Here is a 19540-nt window from a genome sequence, read left to right on the forward strand (position 1 = left end):
AGACCTTATAGTAACTTACAACCAAGAGTCATCCCCATCCGCTCCATTGTGCCACCTTACCTGAGCGACGGCAACCATTCGGGTTTCAGTGGATCGCGCGAGAGCTGCTATAAAAGCTTCCTGAATCGAACACACTGCCACTTCTGCCAATACAAAGGTCGGAAACACCTTCCTAGATTGTTTCTGGGGTAATCCGTAAGAGGAGTCCTTGTCGGGGCGTGTCCTGTCTCGGTGAAGTCAGGGACGTCTACGAAGGTAGTCCTCTACTTCTACGTCGCCGCGCTCTGTCCTGAGCATATCGCCGGCCTGTGTTCGAACTGTCCTCTGCTTATACATCAATGAGTAATCATATGACGAGTGAGCATGAGATGGAAGCAACAAATTACCCATCATTGGCATCGCGGTGTGTGCTCAGGTGTAAGATACACGTTCAAGAAATGATCACCTGTGCAAGACAACGCCTATTTTGTCACATCAGTCTCCCGTTCATAAAACGAGGATAATTTAAAGGAGATAAATGTCTTGGAGGTGTGTGATCCGGCAGAGTCCTCGCTCAGAGATATAAACACCCCTCCATGGCTGAGGCAGTTTCTCGCACCAACAGCAATGACAGTCAACCATTTTCCATTTGGTTCCCCAAGTTGGGTATCACAGTACGTCGCACACCACCAACCCGTCCAAGAAGGCTGGCCACCACCGGAGGTTTGACGGCAGACATCCGCCATACCCTCCAGCGCTGTTGTCTCCCTCGTATTCGCTCCAAGAGACTACCTCAGTTCAGCTTCACCCACAGAAAAAGCTCGCTCGCCCAAGTCTTCTTCGGAAACGCGGTGAGAGCCATGGCCGGTCTGTCACCAGAACATACCGCGCAAATCACAATTTGAAATTGACGGGATGTTGCACTATTGCCGTGGCTTTGCGAACATCTGTCCGGCTGCGAGGCTTTATATCCCCCACGGCACACGCCACGCGCCTACCTCCTTGACATTCGCGATGATGGATTGATATAAGTACATGAATATTCAAAACTGAAGAGAAGTAGCAATGGACGATCTTCCTCTCATCACGTGAATCAAGAACTGCGCGGTAGACTGCCACGACAGCAAGGCCACGCTCCCATAGCCACCCCCCGTCACACCGTCAAAATACACAGACATCGCAAGCCACGAGCCCCATGATTGATTCTCGCCGAATTGCCGAATAAATCCTCGTCGAGGATGACGGACAGCGCCGCCAATGAGGATGGAAATCCCCCTGGAGCATGGACGTCGCGGCTCGGGGTGTTCGACAAGCCCACCACGACGCGGCACACTGCCCATCCAAAATCTTGAATCAGCAGGGGGAGAGTAAGGATGTGGATTGGTGATCGCCACCATATACGATGCTCATCGCATGTTTTACAGACATCCCGCTGGGAAACGGAGGCCAAGCCGAGTGCCCCATCGTTGGAGGCCCGCGCTGGCAGCCGCCACAGACCTACGGGCACGCAAGCCCGCATCCCATCTCCAGGTATGAAAAGCCAGCATTGAGCCTTGGGGTGGCACTCGGCAATAATCTCCGACTCCATCGTCCTCGTTGATACCAAGAGCAGACAACCTGGCTCTCTTCACCTCTGGCATCATTTCAAACTCGAACTCAAGTCAAAGCAACATCATCACTGGTCCAATGAATAACGACAAAAAGGCACTTGAACAACACTATGGAAGAAACCCGAAACGACGGCACGGGTGACGTGACGTGACCTCCTCCCAAGTGTGGGGACACCGACCGCGTCCGCAATGCAAAAAAATAAAAATAAAAATAAAAATTCCGATCACTTTTTTTTCTCGTCCCTCTTTTCCAACGCGACAGTAAGAAAAGTTGGATGCCCTCGCTTTCCCATGCTTCTGATAAGGAAATAGACGCTGTCCAACCCTGCCCTCCGTCGTCGCTATACACACACAAATACACTAGTGACGAAAGGCTGATTAAATCGATGGTTTTGTGGTGATTGATGCAGGTACCGTGTTTTTGTTGCAGAAAAGCCCGCCCGACCCACACGCCCCATCCGGATGCGATGAAAAGTCGTCAGGCGAATGGGTATATAAAAAATGCTGATTCTCGAAGAGAAGGAGGAAAGGGGCGGAAAATGTAGGAAATGATGCTCTTAAAAGCAAATGCTGTTGATGTATGCGCGGCACTTGTTGCCGTTGCCCTTCTCGGGTGCTCGTCGTCGTCGTCTTTGCGACGGTGTCATGTATTTCGTTGTATTCGTTTACTGCTGCTGGCCGTGATGCGGCGGCATGGGCAGGATGCCGGCGTGGTGCTGGAACTGCATTTGCTTCTGCTGCGCGACTTGGGCCTGGGCAGCCTGCGCGGCTTCCGCCGCGGCGGCGGCGGCCTTTTTGGCTGCCAAGGTGGCCTTTCTCTTGTTGACAGCCCCCTGCATGCTTCCGTTGAGCCAGCGTTCTGGAATACCTGTTAGCTATTGCAATGCATTGATATCGTGATCGTGGTATGTACTCACTCTTCATGGATGCCGACATCTTCTCCGACTTGGTCATGGTGGAGTAGTCCTTCTCTTCGCCGCCGGCCTGGCTTGGCGGGGCGGACGACTTGGCCGAGGCGGGGGCAGATACCGGCGCAGGTCGGGGAGTCGACACGTTGTACTCGCTCACGTCTGTAGAGGTCTGGCGGGGTGTGGATGCGCCCTTGACAGTCCACTTGTCTTTGCCAATGTGCTTAAAAGACATGATGAGCTGCGGAGTGTCGGGCGTGGTTGGGGTCTGGAAGTCGTGCATGTGCTCGAGAATAGTCTCCGACGCGGTCTTCTTGGGCGCCAGCTCGGGGGCGCTCTGCTTCCTGTTAAGGCGAATTCTAGGGCGCTTTTGCGGTTGAACCACTTCCTCAGCTTCCTCGTCGACATCGGCCTCCTCTTTCCAGTTGCGCGGTCGCTTGTTCTGGCGCAGGCCGTAGGTGGATCCGTCGTCTGAAATGGTAGCATTGGAGGACGACGATGTCGGGCGGGACTCGTCCGTAGTCTCTGGAATAGGCACATGGCCGTTGGACTTTCTCTTGCGGCCTCGCTTGGGCGTAACTTCCTCGACCACCGGCGCGGGCTCCTCGACGACGGGCTTTGGCTTGGGTTGACGGCCACGCTTGCGCTTGGGAGGATCTTGCGTCTCGGGCTCGGGAGGCGGCGGCGCGATGGCTTCTTGCTCCGGTACAGGCGTGCTGGGTTCGGACTCGACAACGACTGCCCTCTTGCCTCTAGGGCCTCTCTTGCGACCGGGCTTCGCTGGTGAAATTGTCTGGGGTTCAGGCTCGGGCTCGGGCTCCTCTTGGAATGAGCTGGAGTACTTGTCGGCGGCGGCAGCTCTGCCTCTTCTCTTCGGGCCGGGCTTGTTCCCTCCAGGCGTTGCTGAGCGGTCATCCTGTAACACGCCGTCGAACAACTTTGGTGGGTTGCGGGTTCGCTTTCCGGAGACAATAACACCGTCGCCTTCAGCAGCCTTTGCACTAGCTTGAGGCTGGCTTCTGAGTTGCCTGCCCTCTCCGCCGCCGTCTCTTTGAGCATCGGGGTCTTGGTTTCCAACCTTGTTGGGATGAGGGTCGTACTCAAATCCAAATGCGGAGGCCATGACGCGGTCTTGCCAGCGCTGCTCGAGGACACCAGCGTCCTTTTCTTTAATGCCCGCTCTGTAGCCTTGCACATCAAAGTCCTTTTCGATGTATGACTCCACCTTGGAAAAGGCGTCCAGGTCGGCAGTCTTCTTTTCGAAGGCGGCATCTTGAATCGCACGACGTTGCGCGTTTTCTTGGTCGTCGACAACCTTGGTGCATTCCTTGTACTCCTCCTGCCAAGCGTAGAGGCTGTAATTGACTTGGTCTAAGAGGTCCCACAATTCCTCATAAGACAGCTTCTTCGTGTCCTTGAGGAACTCGATGTACACGGCAGGGTCGCGCACTTTCTTGAATGGGTATTGCTTTCTGAGTCGCTGCCTGGGCCCAGCAAGAGCTGGCGTGTTGGAGCCAGTGGCGGCCGTCGAGGGCAAAGCTGGCGATCCTTGACGGGGAGTAAGCGCAGGTGTGGGGGCTTCCGAGTTGTACCTGGATTCCTGGGAGAGTTGAGGACCTTGGCCGTCGGGCTGATGCTCGTCTTCCTGGTCGGCATCGCGGTTAGCCTCTTCGGCATCGGCATCGGCATCTGCAGTAGCATCATAGTCTGCGTCGCCATCAGCGTGCTGGGCGTCGGCTTGCTCTGCACTCTCATCCGCGTCGGCGTCACCATTGGCATCTGGTCCATCAGCATTGGACGTTGGCGCAGAGGCTTCGACGGTCACCGGGTAAATGGAGTGAGTCACGTATTCGCCTTCAATGTATGGTGTTAGGTAGGACCATGGGTAGCGGGGCTTCTTGAACTCCGGCTCCTTGATCTCAGGCTCTTCGGGGATATCCTCGGGACTTGGGGCAACGTCGGGCTCGTCAGCTGGGGCATCCTCTTGCGGTTCAGTTGCCTCGGCCGCCTCTTCGGTTGCCTCCTGCTCTGGAGCGTCGACCTCCATCTCGTCATGAATTGGCACATCCTCGACTGGCTGGGCAGCGAAAGACTCGGAAACCTTGACTTCAGGCTCGGCTGCAGGTTCCGGGGTTTGAGGCTTCTCCTGCGGCGGAACATCATCGACAGCGTCGACATCGCCGTTGACAATTTCGCCATTAACGGTAGGCTCATTAGCAGGCTCAGAAATTGGCTCTGGGGACTGTTCATTGACGGCAGCATCGTTGATGGTGACGACGGGATTGGTGGTCGTTTCGGAATTGTCAGCAGCGACGGCAGGTGCGGAGTTTTCCTGGAGGCCGAGAACCAGCTGTGGCCCGGCAGCCGCCTCATCCGCTTCCGGCTCGACCGCCGTGTGAGGAGCGGTGGCTGTTGGCCGGACGGGAGAGCTGGCTTCTCTCTTGGGGTAGAATGAAAAATCTTCGGCAGGCTCGTCGCGGCGTGTAGAAGTCGGCTGGGGCTCTTGGGCCGGGCTTGTGTTGTTAAAAATGGAGACATGGTTGACTCGGATAGGTTGAGGGTGAGCAATTATCGGGCCCGAGTCCATCTCCTCAGTGAATGAGACGGCAGAGTGATTCGGTGTCTGCACAGGCTGGGGCTCATCTTGGTTGAGAATGTGCTGCTCGACTGGGGGAGCGATGTGGCGAGGCTCCTGAGTTTTCCGCTGAATTGGTGAGGAAGGATCGTGGTTCTCGGGCAACGAGATGCGGCCGGAGGTGTCATTCTCATCCTCATCGTGGTCCGAATGATCATCGGAGCTCACGAGATCGGATGAGTCGCCGACGACCTCGATGGTGTCCTTGACGATGTCCTCGTCTGACTGGTGTGAGTAAAAAGACTGAGGCTCGACGACAGTCTTCCGGGCCGGGGTCCGGCGGCGAGCGGCGGGCAGACTGGCGACGGAAAAATCTCTGGAGGTGGCGCGACGCTTTTGGGAAGCCGGAGTGAAGTACTCATCGTCGGCGACCTCACTGTCAGCTCGTTTCTTACGAGTGGCAGTTCTCGGTGCCGGATGTCCAATCTCTGGCAGCTCGTCCTCAAAGTCTGCAGCCGAGTAGTCGATCTTTGTCCGTTTTCGCAAAGTGTGAGGTCCCTTACGATAGGCCTCATCCTCTTCATCGCCATTGCCGTCATATCCGCTGGTGCGAGATCTCTTTCTAAGAGCCTTGCCTGGGCCAGCAGGGCCGGTGCTTGGTGAGGAGCGAACGCTTGAGAAGGGATTGTTCATCGGAATGGGCTTGGCACCCCGACGATTGGGAGGTGCTGTCTGAGGAGTGCGAGAAGTGACTGCGGGAGGAGAGCGCGTCATTGTGGTGGAAGGAGAATCGCAGGCGGCGCTGGTGTCTGATTGAAAACTTGAATTTGGCAGTGTCTTTCTCCGATTCGGGCGTCCGCCACGAGGTCGCTGCTCCATGTTCTTGTGAAGGGAGAAGCGTTGATGATGGAGTGACGGGGGGTGGGTAGAATCAAAATAAGACGGGGAATTAAGTTGCAGGCGGAGAAAGGGTGGGTGTGGGCGAAATGGTCAGAGCAAGCCGACAGGACGCTGGGGAATGGCAAGAAACCATTCACGGAGACGAGCAGAAGTCTCGCAATGTCCCGATGGTGTCGATGATAAGTCTGAGGGCGATTTGCCGGTGGTGTAAGGGCCGGCAGCGGTGGTGAAAAATATGGTAAACCAGGATTGATGTGCAAGTGGTGATGTGGTTTGACTGACGGGCCCTTGCTGCTTGATTTGGCTGGACCGACTGGCTGGCTGGCTGGGTTGTTGGCACGGGTGAGGAGCGGTACCTTGCTGACGGCGGAGAGTTAGTGGTCGGGCGAGGTACCTCGTTGAGTTGTAGTGGTAGTGGTGGTGGCCAGGCGAGGCAGGAGTGCTAACAGCGACAGGAGTGAGCTGTGCGTACGGTCTAAGGTCTTTCGTGTGCCTGGGCCTTGCTGCTATTGCTGTTGCTGGTCTTAGGCAGGTGGTTTGAGCCAGTAAATGGTAATAAGGGTCGAATAATTCGGGCTCTGAAAGCTCTGCGTCCGCGTCGCTGGGCTAAAAATGAGTGCCTCTCAAGTAAAGATGCTGAGACGCAGAATCCGGCGATTGTGTTTTTGAGAAGGCGACGAGATTGCAGATGGGAGATATCAGGGACGCCAAAGTGAAGAATATGGCTGACCCCCTTCTTGTTGATGCGATGCTTTTGCCGGCTGAGGTGCGCTGCTCTCACGCCAGAGAGTTCTACCAGGCAAAGGTACATACGCCTTGTACCTTACCTTAACACGGCATGGAAGGTACGGCAGCCTTCTGAGGTGAGGCGGCCTGCTCTTTCTCAGCCGGGACTGGGACTGGGACTCAGTCTCTGTCAGTCAGTCATTCACTTGCAAAAATCCAAATTTGCCAGCAGTCCCGACCCTGGCTGCAACTGGCGCCACCGGCTGCCACTCCCCTTGAGAGTGCGCTGCTGGGGAAAGGAGTGCCCGCGGCTGGCTGGGGATGGGGTAAGCTGCCTCATTGGGTGATGCGATCCCGAGCAAGCCACGGCTGGGCCATGCGAAAAACGGTACATGCGCGGTACGTATCTTTTCTCCTCCTGACACCTCACTGTCCTCGTGCTCACTGCTGATGACGATGGTGGACATTGGTCTCTTAGAATGAGTAGCTGGTTCAATGATACAGACTTTCATATGTCTCCCTCTCTCTAATTAAGCAGCGAAATAACAGACTGGTTTAGTAATTATATATCAACAGGTCGGAGGTGAAGATGGTCTTCACATTGAATCATCATATCCCGCCGGGCAGAGAGAGTTATCATGCTCAGTGAGCAGGGCATCTTCCAGCACCATCGCATCTCCTCAGGCGGCATAAGCGCTGTAAGATAATAACTCTTAGCGCCTTTGTCCACTATGACTTGCACCCAGCAGGCACCGTGTCTGTCGAGGCAGGACCCGCCGGACGCGCTTTTCATCCTGGGCAGGGGCCCTGGGCCAATAAGCTCTCGCCAAACGACTTTATGCCACATGCAGACTAGCGCATCCGCATGTCCTGTTCCTGATGATGCACGTCTCCAGCTGCCAGATGGACGTGCCTGGCTGGGCGTCGGTCGGGTCCAGCGTCTACCTCAGTCTCCTCACTCCAACGAACCAGCGAATTGCCCTTGATACCAGTCAATCGCAACGCCATATTCAGCTCATTCAGCTGCTAAGAGTCTCGGAGTTTCTTCAAGCAGAAGATCAATTGCCTTGAGCTGTTGTTTCAAGCTTTTCACCTTTCATACGGCCCCTGACTCAGCTTCCCGAGCATCCATCCATCCCTTGGACGAGCTCCCCGACCTGCCCTTTCCGGGCCAGGGCCAGGGCCTTCCACTGCCTTACACAGCACCGCCAATCGTCTTACCTGCCTGCGGTAGTGTACCAGATAGCTTGTGACGTCTGCCCCGCAACATCACCTCTCCATCAACAACAACACCAATAACCACCACTACCACCACCAACATGCCTCCCAAGAAGACCAAGGCTGCCGCTGGCGGCGACGACATCGACGATCTCTTCGAGGGCATCGGCGGTGAGGCTCCCGCTCCCAAGAAGTCCCTCGAGAAGAAGCCCAAGCCCACCACCGCCGCCTCCAAGGCCATGGCCGACCAGGACATCCTCGCCGAGCTCGAAAAGGACCTCGAGCAGCCTTCCCGCCCGCACACGCCCCGTATTAAGGAGACGGCCGCCAAGGGCCCTCCTCGACGCTCTGCCACCCCGACGATTGACGACAAGGCTGCTGCCCCTCGCAAGTCTACCGACAGCGCCCGCTCTTTGCGCGCGAGCTTCACCCCCAGCGCTACGAGCTCCGATCTTCAAGAGACGGAGAAGACGACTGCGTCGTCCTCTGCCGCCGCTGCCGCTCCCGCTGCTGGTGGTGGCTGGTGGGGAAGCGTCTTCTCCACTGCCTCTGCCGCCATGAAGCAGGCCGAAGCTGCGGTCAAGGAGATTCAGAAGAACGAAGAGGCCAAGAAGTGGGCTGAGCAGGTGCGAGGGAACGTTGGCGGCTTGAGAGCATTGGGTAAGTACTGAAGCATCATTGCATGCGTAGAGGCGTTTCCGATCGGCCTGGTCCATTTTTACTGACAACGTATGCCCAGGCGACAACCTTCGCCAGCAGGCCATGCCGACCTTTACAAACATCCTCCACACCCTCGCGCCCCCGATCAGCTCCCACGAACGTCTGCTCATCCACATCACCCACGACATGGTCGGATACCCCTCTCTCGACCCCTTGATCTACGGCACCTTCTCGCGCGTCATGTCCCAGGTCGAGGGCGGCGAGCTCATGGTTATCCAGCGCGGCCAGGAGAACACCAGCAGGAGATACTCCAACGACGGCGGGGCCGGCTGGCGAGATGGCCCCTGGTGGAGGCAGGCTGACTCCCCTCGTGACCTCGGCATGATCAAGGGTCTCATCGAGGGTACCAAGCTCTGCCGCGCAGGCGCTGAGGGCTACGCCAACGAGTACTTTGGAGCCCACGGCGGTCTGGAGCAGGCCAGGATTCGTGCCACCGAGCCTCTGAGCGAGGAGAACCCGGTGCGCAGCTCCGACCTGTTCCTTGCCATCCAGGCTGTTGGCACGACCTCAGACTCTGCCCTCTTTGCGCGAACTGCGGCTGTTGAGAAGGAGAAGGAGGCGTCTGCTGTGGCCGATGTGGATGAGGCGGATGAGATGGTCTGCTTTGCGGTCTTCTGCCTGGACCCCGTCCACGAGATTGAGTACTCGGCCATCAGCCAGTCTATCCCCGCAAGGTGGATCCAGTGGTTGGATGCGTCCAACCCGTTGACGCCCGCCAGCGGCGAGGACGGCCAGGCGTCTTTGAACCAGTCGATTCCTGACGAAATCCGTGAGATTGTCGAGGGCGGCGGCGTCGACCCCCGCGAGTGGGTTGCCGAGTGGATCGAAGAGCTTCTTGGCCTTGCGGTCGGCGTTGTTGCTCAGAGATACGTCGCCAGGAGAATGGGCGTTGGTGAGGGCGGCATTGGCAAGGGCAAGAGGCGCATGGATGAGCTCGTTGAGGATGGCGGCGGCGAGGCTGCCCGTGCCGGACTGATTTGAGTTGGAGGTTGAGAGCCAGAGTGTATGATTTTATTTGCTTGGGAGTTTGGGTATACCTGTTTTCCTATCCATCATCCCAACCGGCATTCTGTTTGCTGGTCACAAACTAGAAGCGAAGTTCTACTATTGGGGAACGGTGGCATATGCCTCTTCCCAGGACACATTGTCGGGGTTTGGATTTTGAATATCACGGATGTTATCGAGACGACGTATTTCACGATATCTTTAATGGCTTCCAGGGTTTTCCTCCGATTGTCTTGTCTCACCCGGAGATGAACTGTGCTTTGCGTCATAGTTCACTGGGAAGGCGTGTTCGAACATGGCCTGTCGATATTAATTATCTGATCTGCCCTGCATGATCCCTCCTGAAGATCGTGGTGCAAATCATGTGGCTAGAGTTTCATGGATACCCCAGCTCCGACTAACACGGTTTGATGAGGCCAAGTGCCGCCAGCTGGAGCATCCATCCTGCCGCCCTTCCCTTCCGTTCCCAGCGAAGACCCTTCCCGGTCTTACATAATCAGAATCTACCCACCGTAAAATCAATCCTGAAGAAAATTTCCACCCATTGCCTCCTCCTCGTCCATCGCAACCACCATCAGCAACATTTGGCATCGCGCATCTCGCGCAGCTCAAGTGAGCATCAACGAGCACAGGCATTAATGCTCATTGCCTGCGGCTCACTGCTATATACAAACCCGTCGTTCCATCACGTGTGGGAACACACAATATACACATACACAAGACAGCAGCGTCATACCAGTCACTCGCGCCTACACCAAGGCACCGCTACGAGTCCTCGCTTTTGCGAGGGTCTTCTACCCGCGCCGCGTTTTGCGGAGCAGATTTGAAGAGGACGGGGATTTTGCGGGCGGCAGGGAAGGCGTCTCGACCTACGAGGCCAGCTTCGGTTGGTCTCGCGGGAAGGGACGTCGTTCTTGTCGTCTGGTTGAAACCGCTGCCAGAACAAAGGACCATCATAGTCCATGCCCATCTTGTTTCCTACATGGGCGAGGCTCCAGGCGTACCGACATTTTGTGCGTGAAGTGACTGCTTATTTGGTGATGAGTGTCTTCTTTTTGTGATCATATCCTTGATATCGAATGGGAGGGAAGCGCCGTTCGGCAGCATGATGCCGTCCAATCTTTGACGGACCCAGTTCGACGCCGACGCCGCTGATTCGTCGCGCGTGCCGGCCCCGACTTCCCGCCTGGCTGGCGCTGAAATGTCACCACCGAACTTGCCTTGACGTCACTTGGCAGTCAGCCCAAGAACCGCACCTTTCATCGACCAAACACACACACTCACCTTACCCTCGTTTCTGCCGTACGTAGCTCTTTATCAGCTAGCGTGTGTTCCCTGCCAAGGAAAATAGATGGCTTCAATCCTTCTCGACGTCGTCGTATATCGCGCAACCTTTGCATGTGCTCGTGGTGTTTCTGTGTCTTGAAATACAACTTGACCCCAAGCTCGTCTCACTCCCATCTCCCATTCACGATACCACACATCACACTAACAAAACATCCAAAATGCCGCCCTCAAAGTTCTCCCACCTCCCCCTCAGCACCTCGGGCCCCATCCCCTGCGCCGTCACCGGCGCCGCCCTGCTCAACACGCCCTACCTCAACAAGGGCACCGCCTTCCCGCACGACGAGCGCCGCGAGTTCAACCTCACCGGCCTGCTCCCGCAGAGCATCCACACGCTGGACCAGCAGCTCAAGCGCGCCTACGAGCAGTACGCCAGCCGCCACGACGACCTCGCCAAGAACACCTTCCTCACTTCCCTCAAGGAGCAGAACGAGGTGCTGTACTACCGCCTGCTGCAGGAGCACCTCCCCGAGATGTTCAGCATCGTGTACACGCCGACTGAAGGCGACGCAATCCAGAACTTCTCGCGCCTGTTCCGCAGGCCGGATGGGTGCTTTTTAAACGTGAATGATGTGGACAGGGTGTATCATGACCTGGCGCAGTGGGGGAGGCCGGAAGACATAGACTACATCGTCGTCACTGGTAACTCCTGACCCGAGACTCGCAAGGGGAGTTTGTTTGCTAACGAAGACGACAGACGGCGAGGAGATCCTCGGGATCGGCGACCAGGGCGTCGGCGGCGTGCTCATCTCCGTCGCCAAGCTCGTCCTCACGACGCTCTGCGCCGGCATCCACCCCAACCGCACGCTGCCCGTCGTGCTGGACTGCGGCACCGACAACCAGGAGCTGCTCGACGACGAGCTGTACCTCGGCCTGCGCCAGAAGCGCGTGCGCGGGCACAAGTACGACCGCTTCGTGGACGAGTTCGTCAAGGCGGCGAGGAGGCTGTATCCGAGGGCGTACATCCACTTTGAGGATTTCGGGTTGACGAATGGTGTGTCGTTGATTTATTCTTCCCCCCCTCCTTGAGACGGTTTGCAGGACTGACGCTGCGGGTGGCCAGCGAGACGCATCTTGGATCAGTACCGCCCGCGTATCCCCTGCTTCAACGACGACGTGCAGGGGACGGGCTGCGTCACCCTCGCGGCCATCATGGCGGCGCTGCACGTCAGCAAGCAGAAGCTCTCCGACCTGGAGCTGGTCATCTTCGGGGCCGGCTCGGCGGGCGTGGGCATCGCGGACCAGGTGCGGGATGCGATTGCCGCGGAAGGGGGCATCAGCAAGGAAGACGCCGCCAAGCAGATCTGGTACGCCTTCTTTCACGCTTTCGTCATCACGGCATCAATACTGACCAAGTTACAGGCTGATTGACAAGCCCGGACTCCTGATCACCTCGAGCGAGCTCTCCTCCGCGCAGAAGGGCTTCGCTCGCGACGCAGCCGAGTGGGATAACGCCTCCGCAGACCTCCTAACCGTCATCAAGAAGGTGAAACCCAACGTCCTCATCGGCACGTCCACCAAGCCCAAAGCCTTCACCGAAGAAATTGTCCGCGCCATGGCTGCCGGCGTCGAGCGCCCCGTCATCCTCCCCCTCTCCAACCCCACCCGCCTCCACGAGGCCGTGCCTGAGGACATCCTCAACTGGAGCGACGGCAAAGCCCTCGTCGCCACAGGATCCCCCTTCAAGCCCGTCAAAGGCCCCTGGGGTCCCGACGGCAAGGAAATCGAGATCGAGGTCGCGGAGTGCAACAACAGCGTCGTGTTTCCAGGCATCGGGCTCGGCGCGGTGCTGTCGCGCGCGCGGCTAGTCACGGACAAGATGCTCGTGGCGGCGGTGGAGGGCGTGGCGGCGCTGAGTCCCGCGCTGGAGGACCAGACGGCGCCGCTGCTCCCGGGGGTGGATGTCGTGCGGGACGTGAGTCTGAGGGTGGCGCGGAACGTGATCAAGGCGGCGGTGGCGGAGGGGGTGGCTACGGAGGAGGGGATCCCCGAGGAGGACGGGGAGTTGGATGAGTGGGTGAGGGAGCAGATGTGGACGGCGGAGTATAGGCCGTTGAAGCTTGTGGGCATGGAGGGGGCGAGCAGGGAGGCGAAGGGGGAGATGGGCGTTGCAGGGAGTTTTAGCAAGCCTGGGAGTTGGTAGATGGTTAGACGTTTAGACGAGGAGTCTAGTTCTTTGGATATCTAATCTCCTATTTCATGAGACGTTTAGATTTTGTGATCTGATGGTTGGCTAGACTGGATACTGAGTCCACAAGTGTGCTTTGCGTGGGATCCGAGAGCAAAAGCTGTAAGTGACCAGCAGGCATACTAAGGTCAACAGTCTTCATTCACTTACTCAAACAGACAAATATGACAATAGAAAAGGACAAGTCAAGATAGTGATGGGTTATCAAGGCTATACAAATATTGCTAATCCAAGATTGGAACTGCACTGATGAAATAACACAACAAGAGGGTAGCCTTTTCGATTCTATACGAAATCATTAAATAACAAGGACGGCATCTATAATAATAAATTAAACGTTTTCACATTTTATAACTTAAGATTACCTAAGTTTATGTAAAAAGTAAAAAAGATAGGTTAAGTAACACTTTAAGCTCTTAAATAGATTCTACTTTTTTAATACTATTAATATAAATATATGAAAATAGCATTAGGAGGATGCTCTAAGCTATTATACGTGCAATTAACTACAGAAGCGTATCACTTATTTCAGGAAACATAGAAGGACATTTACGCATACACACAAACTACAAAACGTAAACGAATGTCCTGATCAGGTCAAAAAAAAGAGTGTAAGCGTGAGGTCAATGTATGCTACTACAGGCTCCTTCTACGTCATAGTGTCGGCTTCCTTTCACTCATTTGCCATCTTAGGTAACGATAATCATTTTGATTTTCTTCTTTAACGTAGAATCCATACAGATACGCATTAAATTCTCTCACTTCTGAAATACATTTTCGTCAGATAATTACCGCTCAGTTCAAACAACCACGCAATTTGTACCACACCAAAACACCCAATCAGAAAAAGAAAAGTCCAAAATGTCTCAAATCATGCCCCCAATCCCACGCATCTTCTTCACCTACATCGAGCCCCTCCTCCACCTCTTCGGCGCCCTCCAGCCCCTTCTCAGCCCTTCATCCATCACCGCGCCGCTGACCTCCAGCCCGCGCGAGCCCACGCCCACAGAAACCCTCTGGGCGCTGCAGAACGCCGTGCTGCTGTTCGGGTTTGCCCTGCTCACCTGGGTTATTATGCTGCACAGCAATGACAGGAAGGTTGTCAGGGGATACGTGCTGGTGAGCGCGCTGATGGACTTTCCGCTTTGGGGGGGCGCTGGCGGTGGCGTTAAAAAGGGAGGGGGTGTTGTGGGAGGTTGGGAAGTGGAGGGGGGAGATGAGGATGTTGGCTTTTGTGCCGATGGGTACGTTTTTGGTCAAGGTTGGGTATTTGGGGCGGTTGTTTAGGAGGGATCGTGTGGTGAGGAGGTAGGGTTGAGGTGTTGAAGGGGTGGGATAGTGAAATTCGAACATTTCAAATTTAGAAGCGGGAAGTTTGACGCAACAAGGGTTTTGATATCAATCAGATGAAAAGTACTATGATAACATTGAATGGTTCATTGAAGCGTAGAGGTCAACTGCTGGGTCTCCTTTTTATATCACGATAACACCAAAACGATAAACACTCACACGACAACACCAAGCAGACACATTTAACTGATTTGATTCTTTCTATCCTTCTACAGCCTACTGCTGCGAGACATCCACCTTACTCCACCAAAACTCAGACTCCTTCCTCGCCCAGGTATCATCATGCAACCTCGCCGGCACGCCCGCCGCACCCCCAACCAGCTCCTTGTTCTCCTCCCCAAACACCATCGCCTTCGGCGTCCCCTCCGCACTATACCGCTCCCACGAGGGCCTCTCCGGCGCAGAACCCCTCACCGCGTTCGGATCGCCCGTCGCGATGAAGCTCGTGATGTATGCGTTGTACGTCAGGCACAGCTCCTTCTGCGCCGCCGAGATGCCCGTCCGGTTCGGCTCGCACGTCTCGTAGTACATGTTCTCGCCGTGCCGCGCGCGGTCCAGCAGCGAGCTCTCGAGCCCCCACTGGTAGAGGTACACCGGCTCGCTGGTCGCCTTGCTCGCGAGCTCCGCGGTCTGCCGCACGGGCGCGACGTAGGCGTACTGTCCGTACGCGATTTCCAGCCGGCGGTACTGCGCGCCCGTACCCTCGAGCTGCTCCTTGTACGGGGAGTCCGCAACGGTGAGGGGGTCCGGGTAGAGCGCGTCGATGGTGGCGACGTCGTCGGCGGAGAGGAGGGGGAGGAGGTCGGCAAAGAAGGAGGTGAACTCGTCGGAGCGGGCGACCTTTTTGCTGATGTAGATGGAGCCCTCGTTGCGGTTGAAGCCGGTCATGATGGGGACCTTGCGCCACTTGTTCAGGCGCCAGGACTCCATGGGCGCGCGGGGGATGATGTCGCCGTCGACGACGGGCTGGAAGGCCCAGCGGAGGGAGGGGTTGTACTTGTCGAAGACGGCGATCTGGGCGGCCTGGACGGTCTCGGTGGGGGCGGCGCGGAGGAAGGCGAAGGTGTCGGCGGAGGAGAGGCCGGGCGGGCAGGCGCAGGCGGCGAGGAAGTCGGCGAACTGGGCCTCGTGGATCGGGGCGCTGTAGGGGCGGACGGCGCGGGAGGTTGACGCGCCGGATTGGAGGATGGCTTTGTGGAAGAGGGGGGCGGATTGGCCTTCGTCGTGCATGAGGATGTGGCCGATCTGGGGGGGAGGGGTGTTAGTTTCTGGGCGGGAGTTGGGGGAGAGACGAGGGGGCGGCTTACGGAGTGTGCTCCGGCGGAGATGCCGAAGAGGGTGACGTTGTTGGGGTCACCTCCAAAGGCGGCGATGTTGTCGCGCACCCATTCGAGGAGGAGGAGCTGGTCCTTGAGGCCGAGGTTGAGGGCGCCCTGCTCGTAGCTCATCGTCGAGGGGAGGAAACCGAGGGCGCCGATGCGGTAGTTGAAGGACACGGCGACCAGGTCCTGGCCGGAGTTGGCGAGAAACGAGGGCGTGTTGTGCATCATGGCGGTGCCGCGGTTGAAGGCGCCGCCGTGGATGTACACGCCGACGGGGAGCAGGTCCTTCTTGCCCGCGCCCTGCGGCCGGAAGACGTTGGCCGTGAGGCAGTCCTCGCTGTACTCGAACTTGGGGCCGCCGGGGAAGAGCTGCTTGCCCGGGGCGACGGCGCCGAACTTGGAGGCGTCGATCGTCGCCGTGGACGGTTCCACCTTCACCGGGGGCCGGAACCGGCGGTCGCCGGTCGGCGGCTGCGCGTACGGGATGCCGCGGAAGGCCTCGACCGGCCGCGGGATGGCCTCCGTCACGACGGTGCCGACCACCGTGCCCTGCGCGATGGTCACTGAGGGGCGGTCCTCAACCTTGGAGCCCATCTTGGGAATGTGTGTGTGTGTATGTCTTGGATGTGTGTCTTGGTTGGCAAGCAAGGGTGAGAGGTGAGTGGTGAACCGGGGGCTTGGTAAAGCTTGGGGTGGGTGTGGTTGATGATTAGTTCAGGTATCGGCGGATGGATGTACCGGATCGCCGTTGCAGCAGCTATCGCACGGCAGACAGGCCCTCCCAATTGAGTTGACTAGCATTGTTAAATGAGTAGGGAAAGCCGCGACGTTTGGTAGAGAGAAGCCATGTTTTCCCGCGGGGATCGGGCGGCCGAGCGATATCGGCTCAAGACATGCGCTTTCGGGCCCAGATCTGTCGTCCGAAGCACTCTTTGATCTTCAGGCTTATCATGTTTATCAGCGCCGGTCGGCAAGACCCCGACCTCCTCTCGACTCATGCGGCCCCCGGCCATGTTCCCCGCGATAGCCAGACCAGCCATTGGCAAACCCAGGACTGCGGATAAAGTAGCCCGTTATGGGGTTTCGTGGGCATGGGTCCACGTCCCTGATAAGATGCTTGTTTGGTTTACTCAACTGACAGAGTAGGACTGACAGTTCCCCGGGCTATCTGCACTATCTGGGAGAGGTCTCGTCTATCAACTGCACCCCGGAGACCGGGCCTCGTGAGCCTGCGGGGGGTCGAGATAATGGCCAATTGGCAACGGGCCATTAAAACATCATGTCTTCTCCCCTCCCCGTGAAGTCACGAAGGTTGAGCCGTCAACTTCAACGCCTCTTGTTGTTCCTGTTGCTAGACACATCGGTCCTTTGAGACAGACAACGACAGCAAAGATGGCGGACAACACGCACGTCGTCGACAAGGACATCAAGGCCGCCGAGGACGGCCTCGAGCCGACCAAGTCGCTGACCGCCGGCGAGGTCCAGCACCTCGACGCCTCCGCCGAGTTCCTCTACCAGAACAACATCACCGAGGAGTACCTCGCCGAGCTCGTCAATGACAAGGAGAAGAACCGCAAGCTCGTCCGCAAGATCGACCTCATCGTCCTGCCCCTGCTCGCCGGCACCTACGTGCTGCAGTACATCGACAAGCAGGCGCTCTCGTACGCCGCCGTCTTCGACCTCTTCACCAGCACCAGCGTCACGCAGACGCAGTACTCGTGGTTCGCGAGCATCTTCTACCTGGCGTACTTGGTTGCTGAGTACCCATGGGTCTACCTCGCGCAGAAGACGCAGATGGGCAAGGTCGTGGCCGGGTGCGTGCTCTCGTGGGGTTCCGTGTTGATGATCACAGCCGCATGCTCCAACTTCCCCGGCCTGGCGGCGTGCAGATTCTTCCTGGGTGTCTTTGAGGCCCCGATCACCACCTGCTTCATGATGATGGTTTCCATGTGGTAAGTGACTCCAATCTCACCCGAACCCGGAGTATAGTTAGCTAACACATAACTCCAGGTACGTCCGATCGGAGCAGCCCTTCCGCGCGGGCATCTTCTACTGCTGCAACGGCGTCGGCTCCATGCTGGGCGGCCTCCTCAGCTACGGCATCGGGCAAATCGACTCCTTCCCCGTGTGGAAGGCCGTCTTCCTCATCTGCGGCGGCATCACCGTCCTCTGGGGCATCCTGCTGCTCTTCTGCCTGCCCGACAGCATCCTCACCGCCAAGCGCTTTTCGCTCGAGGAGCGCGCCCTGCTCGTCGGCCGCGCGCGCCTCGCCCGCACCGGCGTGCTCAACAAGACGGTCCAGTGGTACCAGATCAAGGAGGCCGTGCTCGACCCGCAGGTCTGGCTGCTGACGCTCTTCGTGCTGCTCAACGAGGTCATCAACGGCGGCGTCGCCAACTTTGGCAAGCTCATCATCAAGGGCCTCGTCTCGGACCCGCTGCTCACGACCGCGCTCGGCATCCCGCAGGGCGCGTTCCAGGTCTTCTGGATCCTGTCCGGCGCGTACACAGCCACGAAGCTGAAGAACCAGCGCACCACGGTGATGGCGCTGTGGCTGATCCCGACCATCCTGGGGTGCGTCATGATCTGGAAGCTGGACAGGGCGCACTACAAGGTCGGCGTGCTGTTCGGGTACTACCTTGTCGGCTCGTTCGTCGCGTCGCTGGTGCTCGCGCTGCAGATGCCGGCGACGAATTTGGGTGGTTACACGAAGCGTATTACGGCCTCGGCCATCGTCTTCACGGCGTACTGCGTCGGAAACGTTATTGGACCCCATGCTTTCCTGGCCAAGGAGGCGCCGCTGTACCCGACGGGGTGCAAGGTTATTCTCGCGTGTTCGGTTGCGCAGATGTGCATCGCCATCTCGTTGAGGGTGATGTTGATGCGTAGGAACAAGCAGAGGGACGAGGCGGCTGCTGCGGCTGCGGTGACGCCTGACGCTCAGCATGAGGATGAGGGTGTTGATCTGACTGATATGGAGAACCCGAACTTCCGTTATGTGTTGTAGATGGCGGTGGTGATGGTAGAGGATGAGATCGGGTAGATGAGCTGTTTAGAGTTATGATCATGTTGTTTGAGGTTAGCGTCACAGCGATCATTATTACACGCATCACATGCGCTTCACTTTTGCGTGTTTGTAGTTAACCCTGGCTCAGTGGTTGATGTTAGGAGCAACCAGCTGCCTCCCACAGGAAGCCGTGGACTGGGTTCTGGAAAACATCAACATTCGATTGGCAGCAAGCGGGTGAACATTCGCCAGAACAGCCCTGCATCATTTCAAAGGCAAAAAAAGATGGCGAACCCAAGGTGAGAAACAGGCATCGTATTGAAGCAATTAGTGCCTAGGCATGTGAGACCCGTATCTGTACTATGGCGAACACCTTAACCGCCACGGCTTTTTCAAGGCCTCATACTTTCATCTGCGGCACGGAGACTATCGAGGTAGCCCCAGAATCCTCGGCCATGGGAGACCATCGAGGGTGGCACGAGAATCCTTCGCTAGCCGGGAACGAGGAATTGGGTACGAGGGAGGAATTTCGCAGTCGAGGGGCGGTAGATGAGGACGAGGACGAGAGTCACTGGACGGGAGAGGCTTGTTCTTGTTTGTCTCGAACGCGGAAAATCTCATTGTGTTGGGTAGTCGTGAACCATTCCTATGCCATTTTCCTCTCCTCAGAGAGCCGGACGCCTCGAAT

General features: G+C 57.2%; 6 protein-coding genes across 6 annotated transcripts; 4 read left to right on the forward strand and 2 right to left on the reverse strand.

The window, feature by feature from the left end:
* Positions 1 to 2254: 2254 nt before the first annotated feature.
* Positions 2255 to 5846, reverse strand: CGCA056_v010118 (uncharacterized protein; the record flags this gene model as incomplete). The annotated part of the gene is made up of 2 exons (XM_037325365.1): positions 2255 to 2448; positions 2507 to 5846. 2 exons carry the CDS (start codon positions 5844 to 5846, stop codon positions 2255 to 2257), a joined length of 3534 nt encoding a protein of 1177 aa, XP_037176894.1.
* A 2171-nt stretch (positions 5847 to 8017) lies between these two features.
* CGCA056_v010119 (Maintenance of telomere capping protein 1) lies at positions 8018 to 9617 on the forward strand (the record flags this gene model as incomplete). The annotated part of the gene is made up of 2 exons (XM_037325366.1): positions 8018 to 8576; positions 8656 to 9617. The coding sequence occupies 2 exons, from the start codon at positions 8018 to 8020 to the stop codon at positions 9615 to 9617; spliced, it is 1521 nt and encodes a 506-aa protein (XP_037176401.1).
* A 1529-nt stretch (positions 9618 to 11146) lies between these two features.
* CGCA056_v010120 (NAD-dependent malic enzyme) lies at positions 11147 to 13128 on the forward strand (the record flags this gene model as incomplete). Its single annotated transcript, XM_037325367.1, has 4 exons — positions 11147 to 11627; positions 11683 to 11979; positions 12049 to 12292; positions 12348 to 13128. The coding sequence occupies 4 exons, from the start codon at positions 11147 to 11149 to the stop codon at positions 13126 to 13128; spliced, it is 1803 nt and encodes a 600-aa protein (XP_037176614.1).
* A 918-nt stretch (positions 13129 to 14046) lies between these two features.
* On the forward strand, positions 14047 to 14460 carry CGCA056_v010121 (uncharacterized protein; the record flags this gene model as incomplete). The annotated part of the gene is made up of 1 exon (XM_037325368.1): positions 14047 to 14460. The coding sequence occupies one exon, from the start codon at positions 14047 to 14049 to the stop codon at positions 14458 to 14460; it is 414 nt and encodes a 137-aa protein (XP_037176551.1).
* Positions 14461 to 14739: 279 nt separating this feature from the next.
* On the reverse strand, positions 14740 to 16439 carry LIP4-4 (Lipase 4; the record flags this gene model as incomplete). Its single annotated transcript, XM_037325369.1, has 2 exons — positions 14740 to 15768; positions 15831 to 16439. 2 exons carry the CDS (start codon positions 16437 to 16439, stop codon positions 14740 to 14742), a joined length of 1638 nt encoding a protein of 545 aa, XP_037176555.1.
* Positions 16440 to 17237: 798 nt separating this feature from the next.
* On the forward strand, positions 17238 to 18852 carry CGCA056_v010123 (putative transporter; the record flags this gene model as incomplete). Its single annotated transcript, XM_037325370.1, has 2 exons — positions 17238 to 17797; positions 17856 to 18852. The coding sequence occupies 2 exons, from the start codon at positions 17238 to 17240 to the stop codon at positions 18850 to 18852; spliced, it is 1557 nt and encodes a 518-aa protein (XP_037176553.1).
* Between the last annotated feature and the right edge of the window lie 688 nt (positions 18853 to 19540).

This window comes from Colletotrichum aenigma (genome assembly GCF_013390185.1).
Source record: "Colletotrichum aenigma strain Cg56 chromosome Unknown KSG_Cg56_contig06, whole genome shotgun sequence".
Taxonomy (NCBI): Eukaryota; Fungi; Ascomycota; class Sordariomycetes; order Glomerellales; family Glomerellaceae; genus Colletotrichum; species Colletotrichum aenigma.